At 34.0% G+C, this 20,401-nt stretch overlaps 2 protein-coding genes across 6 annotated transcripts; one reads left to right on the forward strand and one right to left on the reverse strand.

Moving 5' to 3' along the window:
* Positions 1–7,210: 7,210 nt before the first annotated feature.
* LOC133291754 (plant intracellular Ras-group-related LRR protein 4-like) lies at positions 7,211–10,238 on the forward strand. Of its 5 annotated transcripts, none has more exons than XR_009748834.1 (4): positions 7,211–8,315; positions 8,454–9,367; positions 9,457–9,671; positions 9,762–10,238. XR_009748834.1 is itself a non-coding variant. In XM_061490068.1 (4 exons), exons 1-3 carry the CDS (start codon positions 7,643–7,645, stop codon positions 9,610–9,612), a joined length of 1,743 nt encoding a protein of 580 aa, XP_061346052.1. In that variant the 5' UTR covers positions 7,211–7,642; the 3' UTR covers positions 9,613–9,650; positions 9,762–10,238. The 5 variants fall into 5 exon arrangements, 4 of the variants coding, with proteins under 4 accessions (XP_061346052.1, XP_061346053.1, XP_061346055.1 ...); XM_061490068.1 differs by having other exon boundaries at positions 9,457–9,650; XM_061490069.1 differs by having other exon boundaries at positions 7,211–8,038; positions 8,102–8,315; positions 9,457–10,238.
* A 4,660-nt stretch (positions 10,239–14,898) lies between these two features.
* Positions 14,899–20,144, reverse strand: LOC133291783 (mitochondrial phosphate carrier protein 1, mitochondrial-like). Its single transcript, XM_061490111.1, has 6 exons — positions 19,725–20,144; positions 19,150–19,499; positions 19,007–19,050; positions 18,364–18,578; positions 18,151–18,275; positions 14,899–15,209 (listed from the first exon to the last, which is right to left on the reverse strand). Exons 1-6 carry the CDS (start codon positions 19,851–19,853, stop codon positions 15,158–15,160), a joined length of 915 nt encoding a protein of 304 aa, XP_061346095.1. The 5' UTR covers positions 19,854–20,144; the 3' UTR covers positions 14,899–15,157.
* Between the last annotated feature and the right edge of the window lie 257 nt (positions 20,145–20,401).

The raw sequence follows: 20,401 nt of genomic DNA on the forward strand, positions 1-20,401 counted from the left end.
CAAAGCGAGAGTTAATATTCAGTCTGCCATGATAAAAGGCCATATAATATTCCCAATGCTGTCATAGTTCAGGTTTAACAACAACTGAAATCTTTTGGAGCTCAAGGTTGCAGTAATTGTGCTTCGGGTGGTATCTTGTCAAAGCCTCGAGTTCTGCTTAATGTTTACCGTGTGAACAATACATGATCTCTCTCTCTCTCTCTCTCTCTCTCTCTCTCATTAGATTTTACATCATGAGAGGCCATTCAGGTGGTGTTTGGTTGGGAGCTTTTCAGCGGATATCTATCTTTCTCAAGTATGGCTTTTAGAAACACCATGTTTGTTTCAACGTTTTTCACCAAAAACCCATCTATCCAATTTGTCTGGATTTATGAGAAACATAGATATCCGCACTATTTAGAAACCCAATTTGAAGGTGAGATTTTTCAGAAAATCGGTTATCTGGCTTTTAATGCACTGTTGATTTCATAAAGCTACCTAATTTTCCCAGTAAAATTTTTCCCCACCAAACAACTTTTTTTTACATTTTTCTACCTATCTCACTTTATCTATCTTTCCAATCATTTCTCTATTTATCTCATTTTCCTACTATTCCAAAAAAATTTCCTAAACCAAACGCCCCCTAAGGGATTCATCACCGTAAATAATTGATGTAGTTATTAATCAAACCTGTGATTATGTACTTGTACATTACATGCGTCTAAGCCAACCCTTAAGATTTATAACACATAATCATAAATGTATATAATATGATTGAAGAATTTTGTATATAATCATTTGTCATCTAAATTTGGTGCCTCCAAATGGTGCATCTTCTGATTTTTCAAAATACCATTTCATTACAAGACAGCTACATAAACTTTAAATAAATGATATGGTGCATGGTGTCTTGCCGCAAGATTTCATCTCAACCAATTTTCATCTACAAGGTCAAATGAAATCTAATTTATGAGAAGTTGCCTCAACTTTTGTTTGTCCAATAATTTAAGGTGTGCTTGACCAATAACAAACTTACATAGCACTGTCGTCCTATCTACCATAGCAAGCAGCATTGGACTTCGTAATAGTTTCTCCAATTCATCCACTTTCTAGCCTTAAAACATTCTCCACATATATGAAAATCTCCTAGAAGAATGGGAGGGTAAAGTAACATTTTTTAATAAATAATATAGTACAGAAATCTTCAAAATTTAAAAATAGTGGTCATAGATGTTAATGAAGTTATTCATAAAAAAATGGAAATGCCACATAAAACCAGAGGCTGGATTTTTAATTTGGGAGGATGCAAACTGGAACCAATCTAATTGACACACCAACTGCAACGCACAAGACAAATTGATTAAGGGGAATGGTATCCAGCAATTGCTTGACATTTTTTTACTGGACGTGCAGATTGAACTCACAGGGCATCTTTTGGAAGGCACCAATTCAGCGATGTCTTTTTACCAAGCCCAACCCATCCTGTGTCTTGGGCTGTCAATTTAAGTTCAACTGTTAAGTCTGAAATTCAGAGGCCAGGTTTTTTGTTAGGCTGTGCCAACAAAATATGTTAGCCTAAGTGGAGTGGCTCTGTTTTTTCAATGTAAGAATGTTTTGGTCTGGGCCCGTTAAGCCTGCTCATAAGGCTTGAAAAACTCGTGCTGGGACTTGGGAGAATTGGCTCAAACATGCAAGCCTGTCTGTCACGTGCTTTGCATGAAAATGTTGTGAACAGAAAAGGAGAGTAAGAATCAATTATCGAATTATCATACTACGCTCAGTGAGGTTTGGAGAGAATCTGAGTTCGATTCTCGTCAAATATATTTTTGACGAGGGACAATAAGTTTTAACTGTGACTAAGTCCCGATTCGGGATTAATTTCATAGTTAATTCAAAGAGTTGAAATTTGTAAGAATATTCAATCTCTAGTATTTTCTTCATATTTGAATATTGAAGATTGGAACAGACAGGTACGAATTAAACTACAAAAATCTCATTGAAGAATGCGTAATTTAAATTGAGTATATGGTAACTTCACAGATTATAATACCTAATTCAATATTTTACATCGTGGTGCTAAAATATCAAATACCATTTCATTGTCTGTATCTTTATCTCTCTTTTTACATTCCCGCACTAAGATAACATTTGTAATGAGAATTTTTAGAAAATTTAAACACAGGACACAAACTTAATTGATGCGAGGCTTAATATTTAATCTTAACAGAAATGCCTAATTTTATTCTTCATTTTTTTGATACATTCGGGAAAATAAACAAATTAGCTAGATATTATAACTCTGGGCCTAGAGATACCTCTAAGGGGGTGTTTAGTAGAAAGAAATTTTTTTTTCCCAAGAAACTAAGGATGAGAAAATTATTTTTCGACGTTTGATAAAAGAAAAGTAAAAAAAAGCAGGGAAAATGTGTTTCCCATAACTTGCATTTACACAGTGGAGTGCTATCAAAGTTTACCATCGATGGGATGATAATTTTTTTTTCCCAACCGATGGGAAATGAGTTGCACTTTTCCCAGACGAAAATACCCTGATGAGCTTATCAACATCAATATTCAATAGCTTATCACTTGTGTGAAAAAAAAGGGGTTTGCGCTGAAACACAATTGGTCTGAAAAAAGCGTTTTGCTCTTCCTCGGCTCTCCACTGTGTGTGGCTGGTATGTGTTGGATAATGAAACTCTCATTTTGTCTTACCATTGGTTATTCCTATTCCTGCTTTCTAGTTTCACTTCACATTAACGAATACGCCAGATATGCAATGGGATTAGCTGACTTTTCTATGTAAAATGTGTTCTTTGTGTTTTGTTTGATCATTGTTTCCTTTTTGTCTCCAGAAAGAAGATCCTTATGGAATTGGTATTTATTTTTTTATTTATTTTTTTATTTTTATTTCTTTGGGATGTTAAGGGATTCCCCTTGATTGCCATGGGCGAGTAAAATTGATTAGACAGAGAGTGTGTCATCTGGTTATCATCAACTGGAAGCAAAATCCCTGAAGCGATTCTCTCTCAAGTAGTTTTTAAAATGGAAGTTGTTCTAAGCTAACACCAAGGTTGACTCCGTTCATATATTCATGATAGACGGTACTGGGTCCATTTATTCATGCAACAAAATCAGAAATGTACGCAAAGAAACGAATGAACCTGGAGACTGAGAGAATGCAGAGGTGAAATGAGCGTATGACAGAAGATTCAATATTCAAGGCTAATTTTGTAATTTGGTTTGTATTTTCATCTATTTTTTATAATCAACCAAACATAGCATTAGTAAAATTAACTCAATATTTCTGAAAAAATATTGTCCTACCAAACACATTCTAGTGACTTATCCAGATTTTTTTTTTCACCATATATCCAGAAATCTTTTTTTCAATTTCTCCTTTACCAAACGCCTCCTAAAATCACTATTATGGGATGTTTGGTTGGATTATTATATTGAGATAGATGTGTATTTGAGAAGTGGGATAATTGGATCCCTTTGTTTGGTTTAAACATTTGGAATATATGGCTACCTAAATGATTATTCCACCGAAACAATTTTCATAGGTATTTGTTTGAGAAACCCAGCCAAATAATCCCTCTTGATACATGGTATTATTGCATGTTAGCCGGCCAAATAAACTATGCTGGATGTCAACCGACCAACTAATCCTCCTACTTAGTATCCAAATTAAAATGGAAGCCACAAAAAAAAACTAAAAAGACACTGGTCATGCTTTTCAAAAAAAAAATTATAAACAGAGATATTTTCGTAATATCAACTTTTTTTTCCATCTATATTTTATCTACAACCAAACATAGACTTTATAAAAGTTACCTAATTTTTTCGATTAAATTTTTTTCAACCAAACAACTTTTTTTTTATATCTTCCTACCATTTTCTATCATTTCCCTCTGAATATCATTTCCCTATCAGGAATTTCCCAAGCAAAAAAGTTTTCCAACTATGCATTTGCATTCATCCAATCAATCACCATGTTTCCTTCTTTATAAGCATGAGATATTTGGATTTCCCATCTTCTCTTTAACTAGTAATATCAATATAGCTGTATTCTCCAAAAAAAAAAAAAAAAAAAAATCAATGTAGTTGTTAAAAAAAAAATCAATGTAGTTGTTCGGATTAACGTCTATTTAGCTAATAATGCCCTATTAACCAAATTATTTATTTATTTATAAAAAAACATGGTAACTCTTGTGTGTTTTTTTTTTTTTTTTGGGGGGGGGGGGGGGCGTTATTTTGGATAACAATTAACGATTTGAATTTGTAAATAGGGATTTAAATAAATTAGATTACGTTGCGTTTAATTAGGCTTATTATGACCCGTCATTGGATGTACTTTGAAAAAATGATTTTCTTAAAAAAAATTAGACCTATTTTGTGTTGAATCAATATCTAGCAGTATTTTGGCTTTTGAACAGAAATATTGGCTTCCAAAAAACACATTTTATTATTATTATTTTTTATAACTTTTGCCTTTTTCAAAACTGTATCCAAACACCCATTGTTTTTAAATATACTTTGTAAAGTGAAAATATACTTTATTTCTAAATAAAGTGAAAATATATAGACAATCAGGGTACGTAAGTAAAGCTTAACGGTAAAGTGGGTGTGTTCTTTGACGTTGTCCATATTTACTCGGAATGTATTTAAACGTGTCACTTTCATCAACTACAGTTATGCATTTGCTACATGCATTAAGATTAGGCCACAGGAACACACTTACAATTAATTAATTAAGTCATATACTTTTGCTAATTAATCACACAAATATAACATGATTTTTTAATACACCATTTATTTAGCTTATGTTTTTGATGAATGCGTTTCATATCCATAACAAGGCAGAGATACTAATTTTAAGTTTCTCAAAGTTTAAGAAGTTATTTTTCCAAATTAATTCATATATGTAAAACCTTGAAATTCGTATCTTGGATTCCATGCAGTATCATGAATATTATGAAACTTAAAGTTACCATATTTTCCTCATTTTCAAGAAATTGCGACAGATGTGTAGAGTATATTCTTCATAGTCCACGAGAAGTCAACAAATATATAGTTACTAAAGAAATGAAGTATATATCTTACCTATTTCTTTTCTTAGAATAAAAAACATGACTACAAAAATAAAACAAAAATTTATACTTTTCTAAAATGAACAGATAAAAATTGGAAGGTGTTGTTTTTGTGGTCAACACCTAATTGAATCCCATACCTCAATAATTTTATATCTTTAATTAGTGAAATTTGAAAATGTATAAGTAGACTTCGTGTAGTAAAAAAACAAGCATATACATACATACATACATATGATTGATTGCATGAATGATAAGGGGGGCAAGGCAGAACAAGAGGCAGAGGGTGAAAGGTGTAGCTGCTTAGTTTTGCTGGCATTGCCTTATCAAGTCATATTCCTCAATGAAGCAATGAATTTTCATTCACATAAATTTTTAGTAACATTTACACAAGGTGAGAGGCCTCAGGGGCTAGATAACGATATTCATATGCAGTATTATCAAAAGTTTTATTGTGAAGATTCAAGGTATATTAACCTGTGAAAAATGAATGACCCATGAAGTAGTGGATGAGGATGGTGGTGGTTGGTTATGTATACTTATAAATAGGTGTATAGAAAATGTAGGAGCATGAGGGTAACATGAACATGGGCTTCGCCTGAAGGTAAGGGGACAGATAAAGGCACAGCACGTGAGGCTGAGTGTGATATCAGAGTTATAGATCATGGGAGGATTATGAAGCATTGATAGAGAGAGAAACAGAAAAGAGATTATTATTGTGATTGATTTGAGTCATGACGCCATGAGAGGCCCATGACCATGACCACGACCATAACCCCACCTCTCTATCTCATTCACAATATGAACAACTATAACCTTAAGGGTAAAAATAAAATAAGATCAACTTCTTATCAAATCTTTCGGATAATTCAATGCAATTTAAGAGAATTCGATGAAAGGACATCAATTCAAATCTTAGATTTTTGAATTGAGAGAGATAAAAAATTCAGTTAGGAAGAAATGTAAAGAACGAGAATTGTTGAAACTAGCATATTGGAAGATTAATCGGCACTGAATTAATAATAAGAGAATTGAGTGAGTGAAAAAAAAAAGGTATTAATTTAATTTTTATATGATGTTTAAATATCTTCGTTCTTGACTTATCTCATATTTCAGATTAATTTTTTAATCTTCTCAAATAATCAAAATTTATAAATATACTAAAAAGAGCTAACTCATCTTAAAAAAATAATTAAGATTGAGTTAATTAAAAAAATAAAAAATAAAAGTAAGTTATTGAATTGAATCTAAATCTGGTTGTTTTGCAGTGTTGTTGTCGGGTTAGCCGCAGAAAAGGGTTAAGGTTCTGGAGTAAGTAATAGCAATGCCAGCTGGATACACCTTTGGACGTGTCCCCCCTCCCAACACTTACACCTGTCCCTCCTTCTCCCTTTGCATTTGGATTTACTCTCTTTTCCAATGTTGTGCAATATTTTTCTAGACACTCACTTTCTATGTTTATTATATATATTTTTACGGATCAAAATTTGTTTGATCGTTATAAACAGGTTGGTTAATGTGATAATATAAATTTAAAATAGATGAATTATTAAAAAAAGTAAGGATTTAAATTTTGGAGGTAATTTTTTATATATTAGAGCTGAATAATTATTATACTGTTTTATTGGGGTTTAGTATCATATTGTATCAGTTTTTTTTTCACTGAATAGTGAAAATAGCGAAGTTCTAACTCACTTCAAAAAAAATAATTAAGTTAAAGAAATAAAAATAAAATCTCTTATATGATTGCCATATTATTATAATAAACAAATAAAAAAATATTTCTGCAATTAATATAGATATATTATCTGTATTTATTGTCAAAACAATGTCGTTTTGAGATTGAAAGATTATAAAAATATATTATAAAGATTATAATAATCCTGGTAAATTAAAATTATAAAAATATCATGATTTCCGTCCTAAAATAACGTCTCGTATTAGATTTACTGTATATAAATTACAATCAACCATAAACAAATTAACACGAAATAGCCTTCTTTCTCTTCCCCACAAAAAAAAGCGAACCATAAACAAATTAACACGAAATAACCTTCTTTCTCTTCCCCACATTTCACTACACAATTTCCCTTAACTATATATGTTTTAGTAACTGTCTTATGAATTAAAAGTCCTAACCAACGGCCGTTAATAAAACCGCGGGCTGGGAAAACAAAACAAGAAAGACGGGGTGGCGTGTGTGGTTATTTAAGGAATGAAAGAAGGGTATATCGGGGAATTAGAAAAGTTGCGCATAAGACAAAACAAGCAACGAGAGTAGAAGAAGAAGAGGAAGATGCAATTGTATGAGATGTTGATGATGATGATGATGCAGATCTTGTTGATACTCACAACTCATATGTCATTATCCATTCTCGCACCCTCAAAACACCCTCTTCTTCATCTTCACCTTTCTTCTTCATTGCTCGTTTTGAACTGAACCCAAAAAAAAAAAAAAGGTTTCATTTCGAACTGGGGTGTTGGGTATTGTGTTCCAAGTTTTGAAATTTGGGTAATAATTTCGAGGATTCAGAATCTGGGTGTTTGTGGGGTTAGTGTGATTGTAACGAAAGATGGAGTCTTGGTCATCGGTTGATGGAGTAGTGGAAGAGATAATGAGGATTCATAGATCTTTGCCAGCTAGACCAGGGATTGATGAAGTTGAAGCGGCGAAAGGTTTGATTATAAATGTTGAGAAGGAAGACCAAGCGAGGCTTGAATCCATAGCGAGACAAAGCAAGGGACCTGATGTGCCTGAAGAGCTTTTCATGGTTCTTCAAGAGATGCAGAAGAACATGGTTTATTTCCAGAGCAAGGAGCAGAAGAGGGAGGCTATGAAACTGCTTGATCTTGAGAACGTTCACTCTCTGTTTGATGATTTGATTCAGAGAGCTTCCCAGTGTGTTTCCTCTCCTCCTTCCAATTCCACTTCTCGCAAAACCAGTCACTCCAACTGTTCCACTTCCACTGTTTCCACTAGCTTCTCTATTAATTCGGTTTCTGCTTCAGCTTCTCTGGGCGGTTTTGATAAGCCTCTTCCTGTAGCCGCTGCTGCTGCTTCTTCCAGCTTGTTCAATGCAGAGAAAGAACCTGTGAAGACTTCTGAGTTGTTCACACGAGATGACAGTTATGTAAAGAAGGTCAAGTCCACATTCTACTCCAACGGGTATGGAATTGAACCTAGTATCCCTTCCAAACCCCAGATATTGGATTCATCATTAAATTTAAAACCCACAACTACTTCAGGTAACCATATATGCCACTCAACATTCAATTCGGTTATTATTATTATTATTGTTTAGGTAGCCATAGTATCCAGTTACTCATATTGGAACTTGTGTTGTAGCCTAGGGAATCTTGTCCTAACGGAATGTTGATTTGCAGGTAAAGATGGTGATAAGTTGAGTTTGATAAAACTTGCTAGCTTAATTGAAGTTTCTGCAAAGAAAGGAACTCGTGATCTCAAACTCCAGAACAAGTTGATGGACCAAGTTGACTGGCTGCCTGATTCGATAGGAAAGTTATCAAGTTTATTCACCCTTGATTTATCTGAGAATAGGATTATGGCCTTACCTTCTACAATTGGAGGCCTTTCATCCTTGACTAGATTGGACTTGCATGCCAATAGGATCACGGAGCTCCCTGATTCTGTTGGAAATCTCCTTAGTCTGGTATATCTAGATCTGCGGGGAAACCAGTTATCATTCCTGCCTGCTTCTTTTAGCAGATTGGTTCGTCTTGAGGAGCTTGATTTGAGTTCAAATCAGCTTCCAGTGCTTCCTGACTCTATAGGGTCACTTGTTAGCCTAAAAATATTGAATGTGGAAACAAATGATATAGAAGAAATTCCACATTCTATTGGTAATTGTTCTTCCCTTAGAGAGCTCCGCGCTGACTATAATCGGCTTAAAGCCCTACCTGAAGCTGTAGGAAAGATTCAGAGCCTGGAGGTTTTGTCCGTGCGGTACAATAACATCAAACAACTGCCTACAACAATGTCATCTCTAACAAACCTGAAAGAACTTGATGTAAGTTTCAATGAGCTTGAGTCAGTGCCTGAGAGCTTATGTTTTGCTACCTCGCTTGTCAAGATGAACATAGGAAACAATTTTGCTGACATGAGATCCTTACCAAGATCCATTGGAAACCTCGAAATGCTTGAGGAATTGGATATCAGCAATAATCAGATACGTGTTCTTCCTGACTCATTTAGGATGCTCACTCGACTACGCGTCCTGCGAGTGCAAGAGAATCCTCTTGAAGTTCCACCAAGGCATATAGCTGAGAAGGGAGCACAGGTATCTTTCCCTTCTTTTTTTTAACTTTTAATAAAGACCTTTCTGTTTTATTGAATCTCAATTTTCATGTGTTGGTGCATATCAATCAGGCTGTTGTTCAGTACATGTCTGAGCTTGTGGAGAAGGGAGAAAAGAAGGATGTTAAATCACAGCCACTCAAGCAGAAAAAGAGTTGGGCTCAGATCTGCTTCTTTTCAAAGTCTAACAAAAGAAAGCGTGACGGGGTTGATTATGTGAAAGCTTAATTTCATATACTGACATTGGCAAGCATCAGATTCCACGAGTGAGTTGAGTTGTTTTCCAGGTCAACACATCAACATCAAAATTGGTGTGAATATTGATTATGAAATAGTTATAGGCTTAACCTTAATGTTTGTTGCTCTGATTAACTTAGGTTCACTACTTGTGGCATGGCTGGAGTTCTTCAGAGGGAATGATAGCTAAGAGGGAAGCCATGGCTGCTGATGTTTTCTATTTTCCTATTTGGCAGGGATATGCATTTGGAAATAGAGACAAATATACCTCAAGAGTCTGTGGTCAATAATATGTTAAGAAATGGATCGTAAGAGAATGAATTGACAGCCTTCGTTGGCTGTTATAATTTGCTTTGACTTGGCGGCACAAATTGTAGATTTCATTGTTCTATATTTTCTGATTTTTTTTCTTTTCCTGTAAAATTTGAATTTTCGATTTGATTTCATTTGTATTTCTGTTGTCTTGAAAGTAGAAAGAAATGTACACAATCCAACAGGCAAACTAGAGATGGATAGTGGAGGGAGAAACCGTAGATGATTATGTACTATGTTTAATTGTTTATGTATGTAGAAGTGCACCTTCACTCCATTGTTAAACGAATTATTGTTACCTTTTGTACCACTTCTAGAGAAAGTCTTCTTTTAGTGCAATATGCCATCTCATTAGCTTTGGTACTGTTGCTAATTGCACTCTAATATGAATGAAGTTTACTTTGCTGAAACTTTTTGATGATAAGAAATCGAATATACTTGAAGGACTAATAACAAGGAAAAAGAGCTAAATACAATAATTATTATTATCATATTGATTAGTAAATACTTACCAGCTCTCTTGGCCCATTTAGTCACGTGGGCAACTGGAGAACATTTTTTACATATGTTTAGTATGTTAAATTATCATAAATATCCTTTCAAAGAGATTACTTAATGGGGAAAATAGGTCATAGACCCAGGTCAATATATTTATAAAGAACAAGATGGGCAAAGCTCTAAAGCTTTGCTAGTTGTAGTAGCCTAATGCTATCTATACTTCTGTTCCGGAATGTATTATTGCACTTGAATTTGTTTCAATTCTGTATACAGCATGACTCCTACATTTCTATAGTCATTCGTGAATGGAAAAATTATAAGATAAAATAAAAAGTTCCTAATAAAAGAAGGGGAATGATTCGTTTACAACTTTTTTTGATAAATTTTTATAAATTACACTATTTTCTCTCGGGGGAACATAGTGAAATTAGTGTTCTCCTGGGAGAAGATAGTGTAGTTTGTAAGAGTTTGTAAATAAAAAAGTTTGTGAATATAATCTACCTCATAAAAGAATAGATATATTCTATCAAGAAAAAGAGAGAGAAAAGAATAGATATATCAAATAAAATTTTTTAAGTAATTATAAGGAAAAAAAATATGATAAGTATATATTTTCTTTATAATAATTTTGCCTTCGTTGATTGTCACCTTAACTTTTAGAATGGGCTATTTGACATTGGAAAAAGATAGTTTGACAAATACAAGGTGGTAACCTCCTCCCAAAATTGGCCGAGATTTCACATCACGTCATAAATCATAATTTAATAACAGTAGGGAATTGTGTTTGCATATAACTAAGGGATTAATATTTAGTAAATAATTTTATTTCCTAACACATATAAAAATATATGGAGTGATGCAAAGAGAAGAGAAAAAAATAAAATAAACCCCATATACTTTTATTAATGTGTAGGAAATAAAATTATAAAAAAAATTCTGTCACACTTACATAAAAATAAATGGATACTATTATAAAGAAAAAAGAGAGAAAATACTAACACGACCTACTCACTTTTATGTGTAGTGTAACAGAGAATTTTTTCCCCAAAAATAGAAACATTAAACTCTAAAATTATCTCACACAACATAAAAAATAAAATATCAATCAACTAAAACTAAAATATCCCAGTTTCTGAGTTCTCTAGAGTGATGATAATGTGGAAGTGGTCCACAAGATCATCCAACGCAGCCTCACAATCATAGATATACAGCTAATAAAAAGTCAAGCGATGAATCCGTCTACAGAGTAAGGTATATTAAAGAATTCAAGACAGCTTTATTTCCAACCCTGGCAGCCACTAATTCCTTCTGTCAACAACATAATAAAATGTCAAACACAAGTGGGACACAGACACACACCATCTGATTCAGCTCGTGGTCCTTTGGCTAACATGTCAAACTTCAAGAATTAAAACGATGCATGCCACGGCGTGGCACTATAAGACACTCAACTGCTGCTTTCTTCATGTTTAATTGCAGTATAATGAGTGAAAGGATCATACATCAGCAGCGTATACAACTTCTTTAGGTCCCCTTGATGCCAAAAACTATGGAAGTTGACACATTTAGACGGAAAAAATTAATTATTGACATTATTATTCTTGATAGAATTTCCCTTGTACTTAACTTAGATATAATGTCATATTATGCACCAAAAAGGTTTGCACAATAATTACTGGAAGAATGAGCTTTTATACGTATAAATCACCCATAATCTGGTTAATAGAATCTTGAGATAAAAATGCAATAGAGAATCCGATTCTCTAAGCTTGTGTTCTCTTGGCGCTTAACTTTTTCATATATAGCGTTCCTAGAACACGGTGCATAATTATGTAACTTTCTTATGTTTAGTAACTTGCATATTGCATATTTACTTTAATTACTATCTTTTGCTTGCTTAATGATAATCATGGATCATGTCGTTAATTGAGTTACAAACTCAATTTAATCCATCTGCTAATTGGCAAGGTGACAAAAGTTGGTCGAGCTAACAATGACGCAAAGAAGGTGCTAATTGGCCAATCAAAATTTAATTATTGTCAACAAATGATGGTTAAGTTTTTCTTATGTACAAAACGGAAAAAGATAACCTGTAAAAAACTTTTGAGCCACACCTGTTTGGACTTTACGGGTATACTTTGTGTGTGGATTTAGATTCGTTCGTTTTTTTAAGTAACTGTCATTGTATAATGTATTAAAATTTAATTGAAGCATGGGGCATTATTAATGGGCATGAAGCGGGGGGGCACAAAGTTCTTTAACTTGTAACAATTATTTTATAATTGGTCGTTTCGATGAACTTAATGATTCATACGAAGAATATGATTCGAAAATAAAGAACTTAGGTGGCGATCCGATCCCCCACCCACATTGAGTCACATTTATGCAAAATGCACAGGCAGAACCAATATATATTTTTAAGATTGGGATAAGATTAGTTAGGTTGAACATTAGGCCTGCTAATGTCTTAATTAATTATGCAAAATGCACAGGCCGAACCAATATATATATATATATTCAGATCTTCAAACTTGGGATAAGATTAGTTAGGTTGAACATTAGGCCTGCTAATGTCTTGATTAATTAAGTTCAAGGTGGACCCTCCTGTGCCCCTCCAAGATATATCTGCCCAGTTGGTTCCCAGGGGGTATATGCAAATGTACAACTGTTAGTAACACTTTGTTTTTTCCGTCATTGGATCACCATGTCCAATGCGCTAATATAACACAAAAATTTGAAGATTACTGTCATAGGCCAACGTGAGTGTCTACTTTTTCTTTTATATGATAAAATTATTTCTGTAGCTGTTTTACGTACAGCAATGACAGGTGTATAGTTATGATTTCATCATTTGTATGGTTATGATTCCTCGCATTTAATGCTTTCAAATATATATATATGACAAGTATTTAATTGCTGCATGTAAAACAGCTACAGAAATATTTACACTCACTCTTAACTATTCATTTTTGTTCATTAAACGATTATAAGCAATTGGATTATTGTCATTAATTAATTATTAATTCTCAATAAATTATAATCGTTAGATATATAAAATCAATGGCTAAGATTGAGTGTAAGATTTATTGCTCTTACACCGATATAAAAAGATCTTGCCATATATAGGGTCAAATTTATTAATTAATTAGTAATTTTTAATAAATTATAACCGTCAGAAATCAACAGTTAGAATTTAATGTCAAATTTTTAAGTTTGACTCAAAGGATCCTGCCTTATATATATATATTTGTGGTTATGAGTTGTGAAAATTAGCATTTTATATTTATTTATTTTCTCTCCAAGCTACAAAATAGTCTTCACTTTGTGATATCAAGACAACGTGGTAAGATTAAGGCCAATGTTCTGGGCCGTTTGGTTAGTGTTTTCACAAAAAGTTTTTTTGACAAATAAAAAACAAAAAATTTTGGATAAGCGTTCTATCGTAGCACTGTAGCAGTTTTGATTTTTATTTTATTTTGGTATAGAAACAGAAACACAACTTTGCGATGAATCCCGTGAGTGCTTTCGTGTTTCGTGAGTGCACGCTTCATCCCTCTACTTACTACGGAACCACTTCTGTATAAAACCTTTTAAGAGAAAATTCATGAATTTAACTTAGAACGATTTGAATTACCCTTATTGTTCATGCCACATCGTATGGTTTTACTTTAACTAAAGTAGTCTTCTATGTTACAGTTTTTCACCGCAGTAGGATATAATAAATATAAAGTTTGTGCTATGGACTTCCTAATTTGGTATTTCACTATTAAGGTATTTGTCTAGAGAGTTGAAAGTGAGAGAATTCAATTGGGTCCATCATCCGTTTTTTCCGTCTACAATTAGGTAGGACATGATCATGTATCTTGAGTTAAAAAGGACGGAAGTTAAACGGGTCCAACCGAAAGTGTTCCTGAAAGCGAAGTTGATATACACACGTCACATGGCTGATAATGAGACTGCACCTTTAATAACAAACCACATCATGCTCAACTTTCAAGGACATCTGGTGAGTGGTGACAATACAATATGCCCCCTCATATCTCATCCTCAGTCCCCTCTCATTTATTAGCTACTGCCTATTATACTGCTCGTGAGCCATGATCTTTGCCTGTACCTACACCTTCAATAATGGTGTCCTCTATGATTCAGTTTCTTAAAGTTGACAGAGAAATGTAACTTCTTAAATCAATTCGACTGTTGGATTAAAAACTGTTAAGATGGATGTTTCTTCCTTCACTATCTGTTGAAGTGGTGAAATGTTCCTTTCCTTCAATGTTTAAAACATCATAACATTGTGGAGAGACTGGAAACCACTTACAAGAACAAGAAAATGTAAATTAAGAAGATAGCTTAAGTATGAGGATTATAAGAACTCAAGATCAATTAAAATTGAGTGTGGGCGTGTGGCATACCAACAGGCATGGACAAATCACTGACCAGTAAATTTTCAGCACAAGCATTGCTAGTAAATCTCAGTTTTTTATTTAATTATTTTGGTATGGTAGTACACATCAGAACATAAATGGGTTCAACAAGTCCTCATTCTTTTTCCGTAATCAAATTCCAAAAGCTTCAATTAAAACCTATAGTGGAAAATTCAACAAGCCTAAATGGTGGCAGAAAACAAAAGCTACCACACACTATTCCTATATATACTTTAAAATGACTTGCAATCATACACAATCACATCAGGAAAATGCGACTGCAGAATTCCATTTCTTTGAATCTAGCCTGCCACATCTCCTGTCAAGTCAGTTGCCACTTCACCACTAGTTGGCCTGCAAGGTTTCAAAACAAGAACACGTTTCAGAAAATAGAGAATATGTATTTGAAGTTTATTGGTTCAGGACATCATTTCCTTCACAATTCCTCAGGGTGCATTAACATTAACATAGACAACAAAAGGCTTAGATTTGTTAATTTTAGGGCTGATTCTGAGCGTATCAAATAGAACAATATAAATACCACGCCTTGACAGCATAAAACTAGTATAGATAAACCTAAAAAATCTCTATTATACATTGTATTTAACACCTTTGCGAAATCATCATCAGAAAATATTCTTTGTGATCAAGCAGTACAAGTCTATGGCCAGTGAAGATGTTTGCAAGCCATGCTACTCCATTCTCAGCATTTCTGTTAACATAATTTGATGGGCTATCTTGTATATAATATTACTATCATCACTACAACAACTCTAGAACATCAACCTGCTTGACTACAATCCTAGCCTTTTTACATTTTTGGTATGCTAAATGGTTAAGTCGTACCCAGACCAGCTAAGTTAAACACACTCATTCACACCCCACATTGTTATTAAGGCAGTTCAAGGTCCCATCTAAACCAAAGATCTTAGCCTGCGGCTACAATGTTGTTTTGTATTCTTATTATTAAAAAAAAAAATTGAGAGCGAGCATTGGAGCAACAATAAGGTTTCTTCTTTTGAAAGGAAGTTCAAAGATTCGAGTCTGGGAAACAACCTCTTTACAAAAATACAAGGATAAAATTGCGAACAATCGACCCTCACTGGCTTTTTGACCCTTTTGCCCTTAATAAAAATAAATATTATCGCTTTGCCCTCGTACCGAAACATAATACCAATCAAACCTTGTTTGACCATTGACCGATTTATGTACTCGAGTACAGGAGGTTGATACTCGAGTATATTGTGCGAAACATTAAATACTCGGGTACACAGGTAACATACTCGAGAATTGTTCGTGATCTAGGTTTTTATGAACATTTACTCAAGTACACCACCCATGTACTCGAGTAAATGTTCATACAAAACCCAGATCATGAACAATACTCGAGTATTCAACCCAAGTTACTTGTGAGAGTTGGCTTTTTTAATAAAACTCTCATATAAGGCATTCTTGACCGTTGACTGGACCAAATAATCGATTACACCAGCATAAGATAATCGATTATATCAGTGAACTGAGGCTCATATCACACATTCCTGATTGTTGGCTGGACCAAGTAATCGATTACACCAGCATACGGTAATCGATTATATCCGTGAACTGAGCCATATAAATTTTTTTTCCACAAATTTTTTTGGATCAAACAAGTTTCTATGGTCATATAATCACAATATTAGACTAGACTCATGTGACCTGAGGAGGGGCTTTGTGGGTATCACAAGACCTATTTGCATTACAAAATTTGGGAAATTTTATCGGAAAACTTCGTATGGCCATAACTTTTGACTCGGATGTCCGAATCATGTGCTTTTATTCCACATAATTTTTCAAGAGCTACGCGCACAAATCCTTGGTCCAAAAAATGCTTCTTTGTGCACCGCTTGACATATTTTATCTTTGCGAATGATGTTATTCAAATATTTACTTTCCAACACTAACAAATAATCCTTCGGGAATTTTCTAGTGCATAGATCTCAAAAATTATGTGAAATCAAAACAAAAATCACCTGATTCTGACCCTCGAGCCAAAAGTTATGGTCTTCCGAAGTTTTATGGTAAAAACTCATCATACTCAAGTACAGGACCCTGATACCCGAGTATATGGTTCCATACTCGAGTATCAGGGTCCTGTAATCGAGTAGAAACTCATGACACCTAATTTACTCGACTATCTTGGTTACGTACTCGAGTATATGAGCGTCAGTCAACGATCAAACAAAGGCATATTGGTGTTATGTTTAGGAGAAATGTCATATTTTTTAAATAGTTTAAAAGCGGGAGCATAATGGTATTTTTTAATTTAATTAGGGGCAGCACAATGGTCAAAAAGCCGACTCTCACCCCTACCCTCACAAGTCGGGGAGCCTTATGCACCAGGATTTACCATTTTCTTGTTAGAAAATGATCGAAGGTGGTAGCTAGTACCATATTCTGTATTCTTGACCATTAAAAACCATTTCATGACCTGCTCTGCTCATTTCGTTACAGTTTACCAAGCCCCCCAAGCAAATAATGCTATCTCTTCATGACATTTTTTTTATGTTTTTTGCACTAAATTTAGATATCTATCTCCATTCATCTACAGGAGTCGAAAGATAACGTTTACTTTTTTCTGAAGCAAAGCATAGTGCAAATGACTCAATCACTCTTTAACAATGGCATATCCATGTGATCAAGTTATATCCCAAAGACACAGAAAACCGTCAATATAGGTGATACAAATATAGATGTAAACCATGCAATGTAAATGCATTCATAAGCAAGAATATGATTCCTCATAGAGTAACAGATGAGACCATTTTCTATATAGGCAACTGAAATTTCGTAAATGATCAACTCCCAGCCTCCCCTGGCCCCAGGGCAGCCTCATACAGTCATACTAGGTGCAAGCGGAAGGAAATGATGGTTTGTGTTGCAATACCAAGATCCAGACATATTAAGGCTCTCTTACATTGTGACTATTTTTGAACAAGAGAATTAGGATCTAAAATCAAGAATTTGTGACCATAAAATTTTTGTGGATATTTTAGACCAAATGTCTTCTTCATTGAGTTATACATTTATTTTTTAGTAAAAATATAATCTTCACCATTAAATTATTAATCATCTATATCTTTCTGTAGTTTGCTCTCTTCCTTTGTTTATGTCCAGAGAGAGAGAGAGAGTACATCCTGGAATATAATTATAACTAAAATACAAAATGGCGGATTAAAAATTAGTTAATAATACTATTTAAATAAAACAGAACAAACTATTAAATATCACTTAAAAGTTTAGGGAGCAATACACTTACAGTCCACCTAAAATTTTGATGGTGTCATAGAAAAACCATTGTAAAGTTATAGAAGGACCAACCACCAACATTCTAATAGGAAGGCTCCGGGTAAATAGATTAGCTAGCCCAATTTTTCTGATAGCCTGGGAACAAAATAAGAGGAGAACATTAGTAAGACCTCTCCAATCTCTCAAGGAAGTATCATAAACCAAATGAGAAGAAAAAAAATACCAGCACAAGACTATCAGCCTTTCTGTTATAAAGAGAAGCTACAATATTGTCAGCTGGATTAGAAATGAGGCTACCAACAGATCCAGCTGCATATCCAGCTAAACATGTCACACCAAGCTGTTGAACTTTTGAACAATCCTCCTTTTTTCTTTTGACAACATTACGATACAAAAAATCAACAGAATGCTCGAATGTTGAGAACATGACCATTGAAACTGCCCAAAGTATAAGCAGAATACTTAGTATTCATTTCTTTGATGGACAACTGATAAAGTTATAGCTCACTATCATTGAAACTACATATTCTATCACCATACTAATCCAAAAGAATAAAATTTATTATTTACAAGAACATAGTCCCAATGTATATTTGATTACTCAGCATGCTTAGCTTGAAAGAAGTCCATCGATATTTTATCAATCAACAGGCAACTAACGCACATAACCTGATCAGTCGAATACCTATTTGAACCTCAATATGTGTATAATAATATAATTTAAGTAGAGCGGGAAAGATAAAGATATAGAAACATAAACCATATAGAAAAGCAAGATATTAAAATTTCAGTAATTTTTTGGCAGATAGTTATATGCTATAAGAATTCACAAGATAGAATGGCAGCCAAAGAGATTATGAAATTACATGGAATGTTTCGACCCAAAAGTGGAATAAGTCCACGGTAGAATCTGCAAGCAGTACACAGAAGAGAAGATAAATAATCATAATCATCCCCTAAAGGGAGATGCACACCAAGTAAGAAACTAATGTATTGAATCTTTCTTTACCCTCGTGTGCCTTCTGCTGCATATAACTTGGGAAAGCCATCAATCAAGCCCTTAGCAAAACAGGGTTGTGCTTGAACCCTCACTTTAACAGCTTCAAAAGGGCATAGTGCTAAATTGGCAAAAACTTCAGCAGACGCACTACTAAGAAAGAAAACAAGACTCCTGTTCTGGTTTACCAATAAGTTGGAATAAAATTCCTTAAAATATTCATAGAGACCAAATCTACATCCTCCTTGAGCACCATAGCCAAAGAACTTGCCGGTCCAACCTCTCCAGAGGGCAGAAGGCCCTTGTTCCCTCATTAAGGTAGTAAAACACGAGGAAATGCTGTAATACTTAATTGGGTGCACCTACATGTAACAACATCACTCCCCCATCAACAAACATGATCAAATATTATTATTTCTAAACATCAAGTTCAAAAACCATTCTCATATAACCTCATCTCAGTTTCATACTATAAGGGTAGCCAAAAAAATTCAATCTTTCCACAACCCCATTTTTGTCCCATAATCAAACAAAGTAAACCACGATCTTTGGAACAAAATGAGTTAACAAATTGAATTGAAAAGCACCTGCATGTTGACTTTCAAGACGTCAAGAGGAGTAATAGCAAGATGGGTGGTGCCAGCACTGAGCATTCCTCCAAAGGCGCAAAGGGCATAATACCTGGGTGTTAATTCCTCGCAGATTCTTCCCTCCATCACTATGATACTCTCAAAGCCCACAAAAACGGCGAAAGCTGTAAATTTGTCTCTTCACTCACACTCCATTCATTCCTCCACTAACACACATTAGACAGAGAGAAAAAATGGACACTTTGATCCTTCATGCTTTTCTGGGCAGAAAAGGAACAAAAATGAAGGTGGTCTGCGTGACAGACATTAATTGGAATCTGATTCTAATGAAATGCAAAACCCAAAACCTTATATCCCATATTGCAGGAAGTCCTTCGAGCTTTCCGGAAAAGCTACTCTAGTTTCCCACAAAATAGGAAAAGTCGCAAATGTCTACATGGACAAACAACCACCTTAAACCTAAATATATAAAAAACGGAAAAACTTATGTGATTTCAAAAGGTTGTAATTTTGTATTATTTTATTTTCTAATTCTTGATTTTCGTCAATCAATTGATATAATTTATTGGGTCAAATTTATTAATTAATTAGTAATTTATAATAAATTATGGGGTAAGATATTGTAACCACCAATTAGTTACTACCAATGTTACTATCAATCAATTTCACCGTTA

This window comes from Gastrolobium bilobum, unplaced genomic scaffold (assembly GCF_033153095.1).
Source record: "Gastrolobium bilobum isolate Gb01-03AN ecotype WA unplaced genomic scaffold, APGP_CSIRO_Gbil_v1 utg1885, whole genome shotgun sequence".
Taxonomy (NCBI): Eukaryota; Viridiplantae; Streptophyta; class Magnoliopsida; order Fabales; family Fabaceae; genus Gastrolobium; species Gastrolobium bilobum.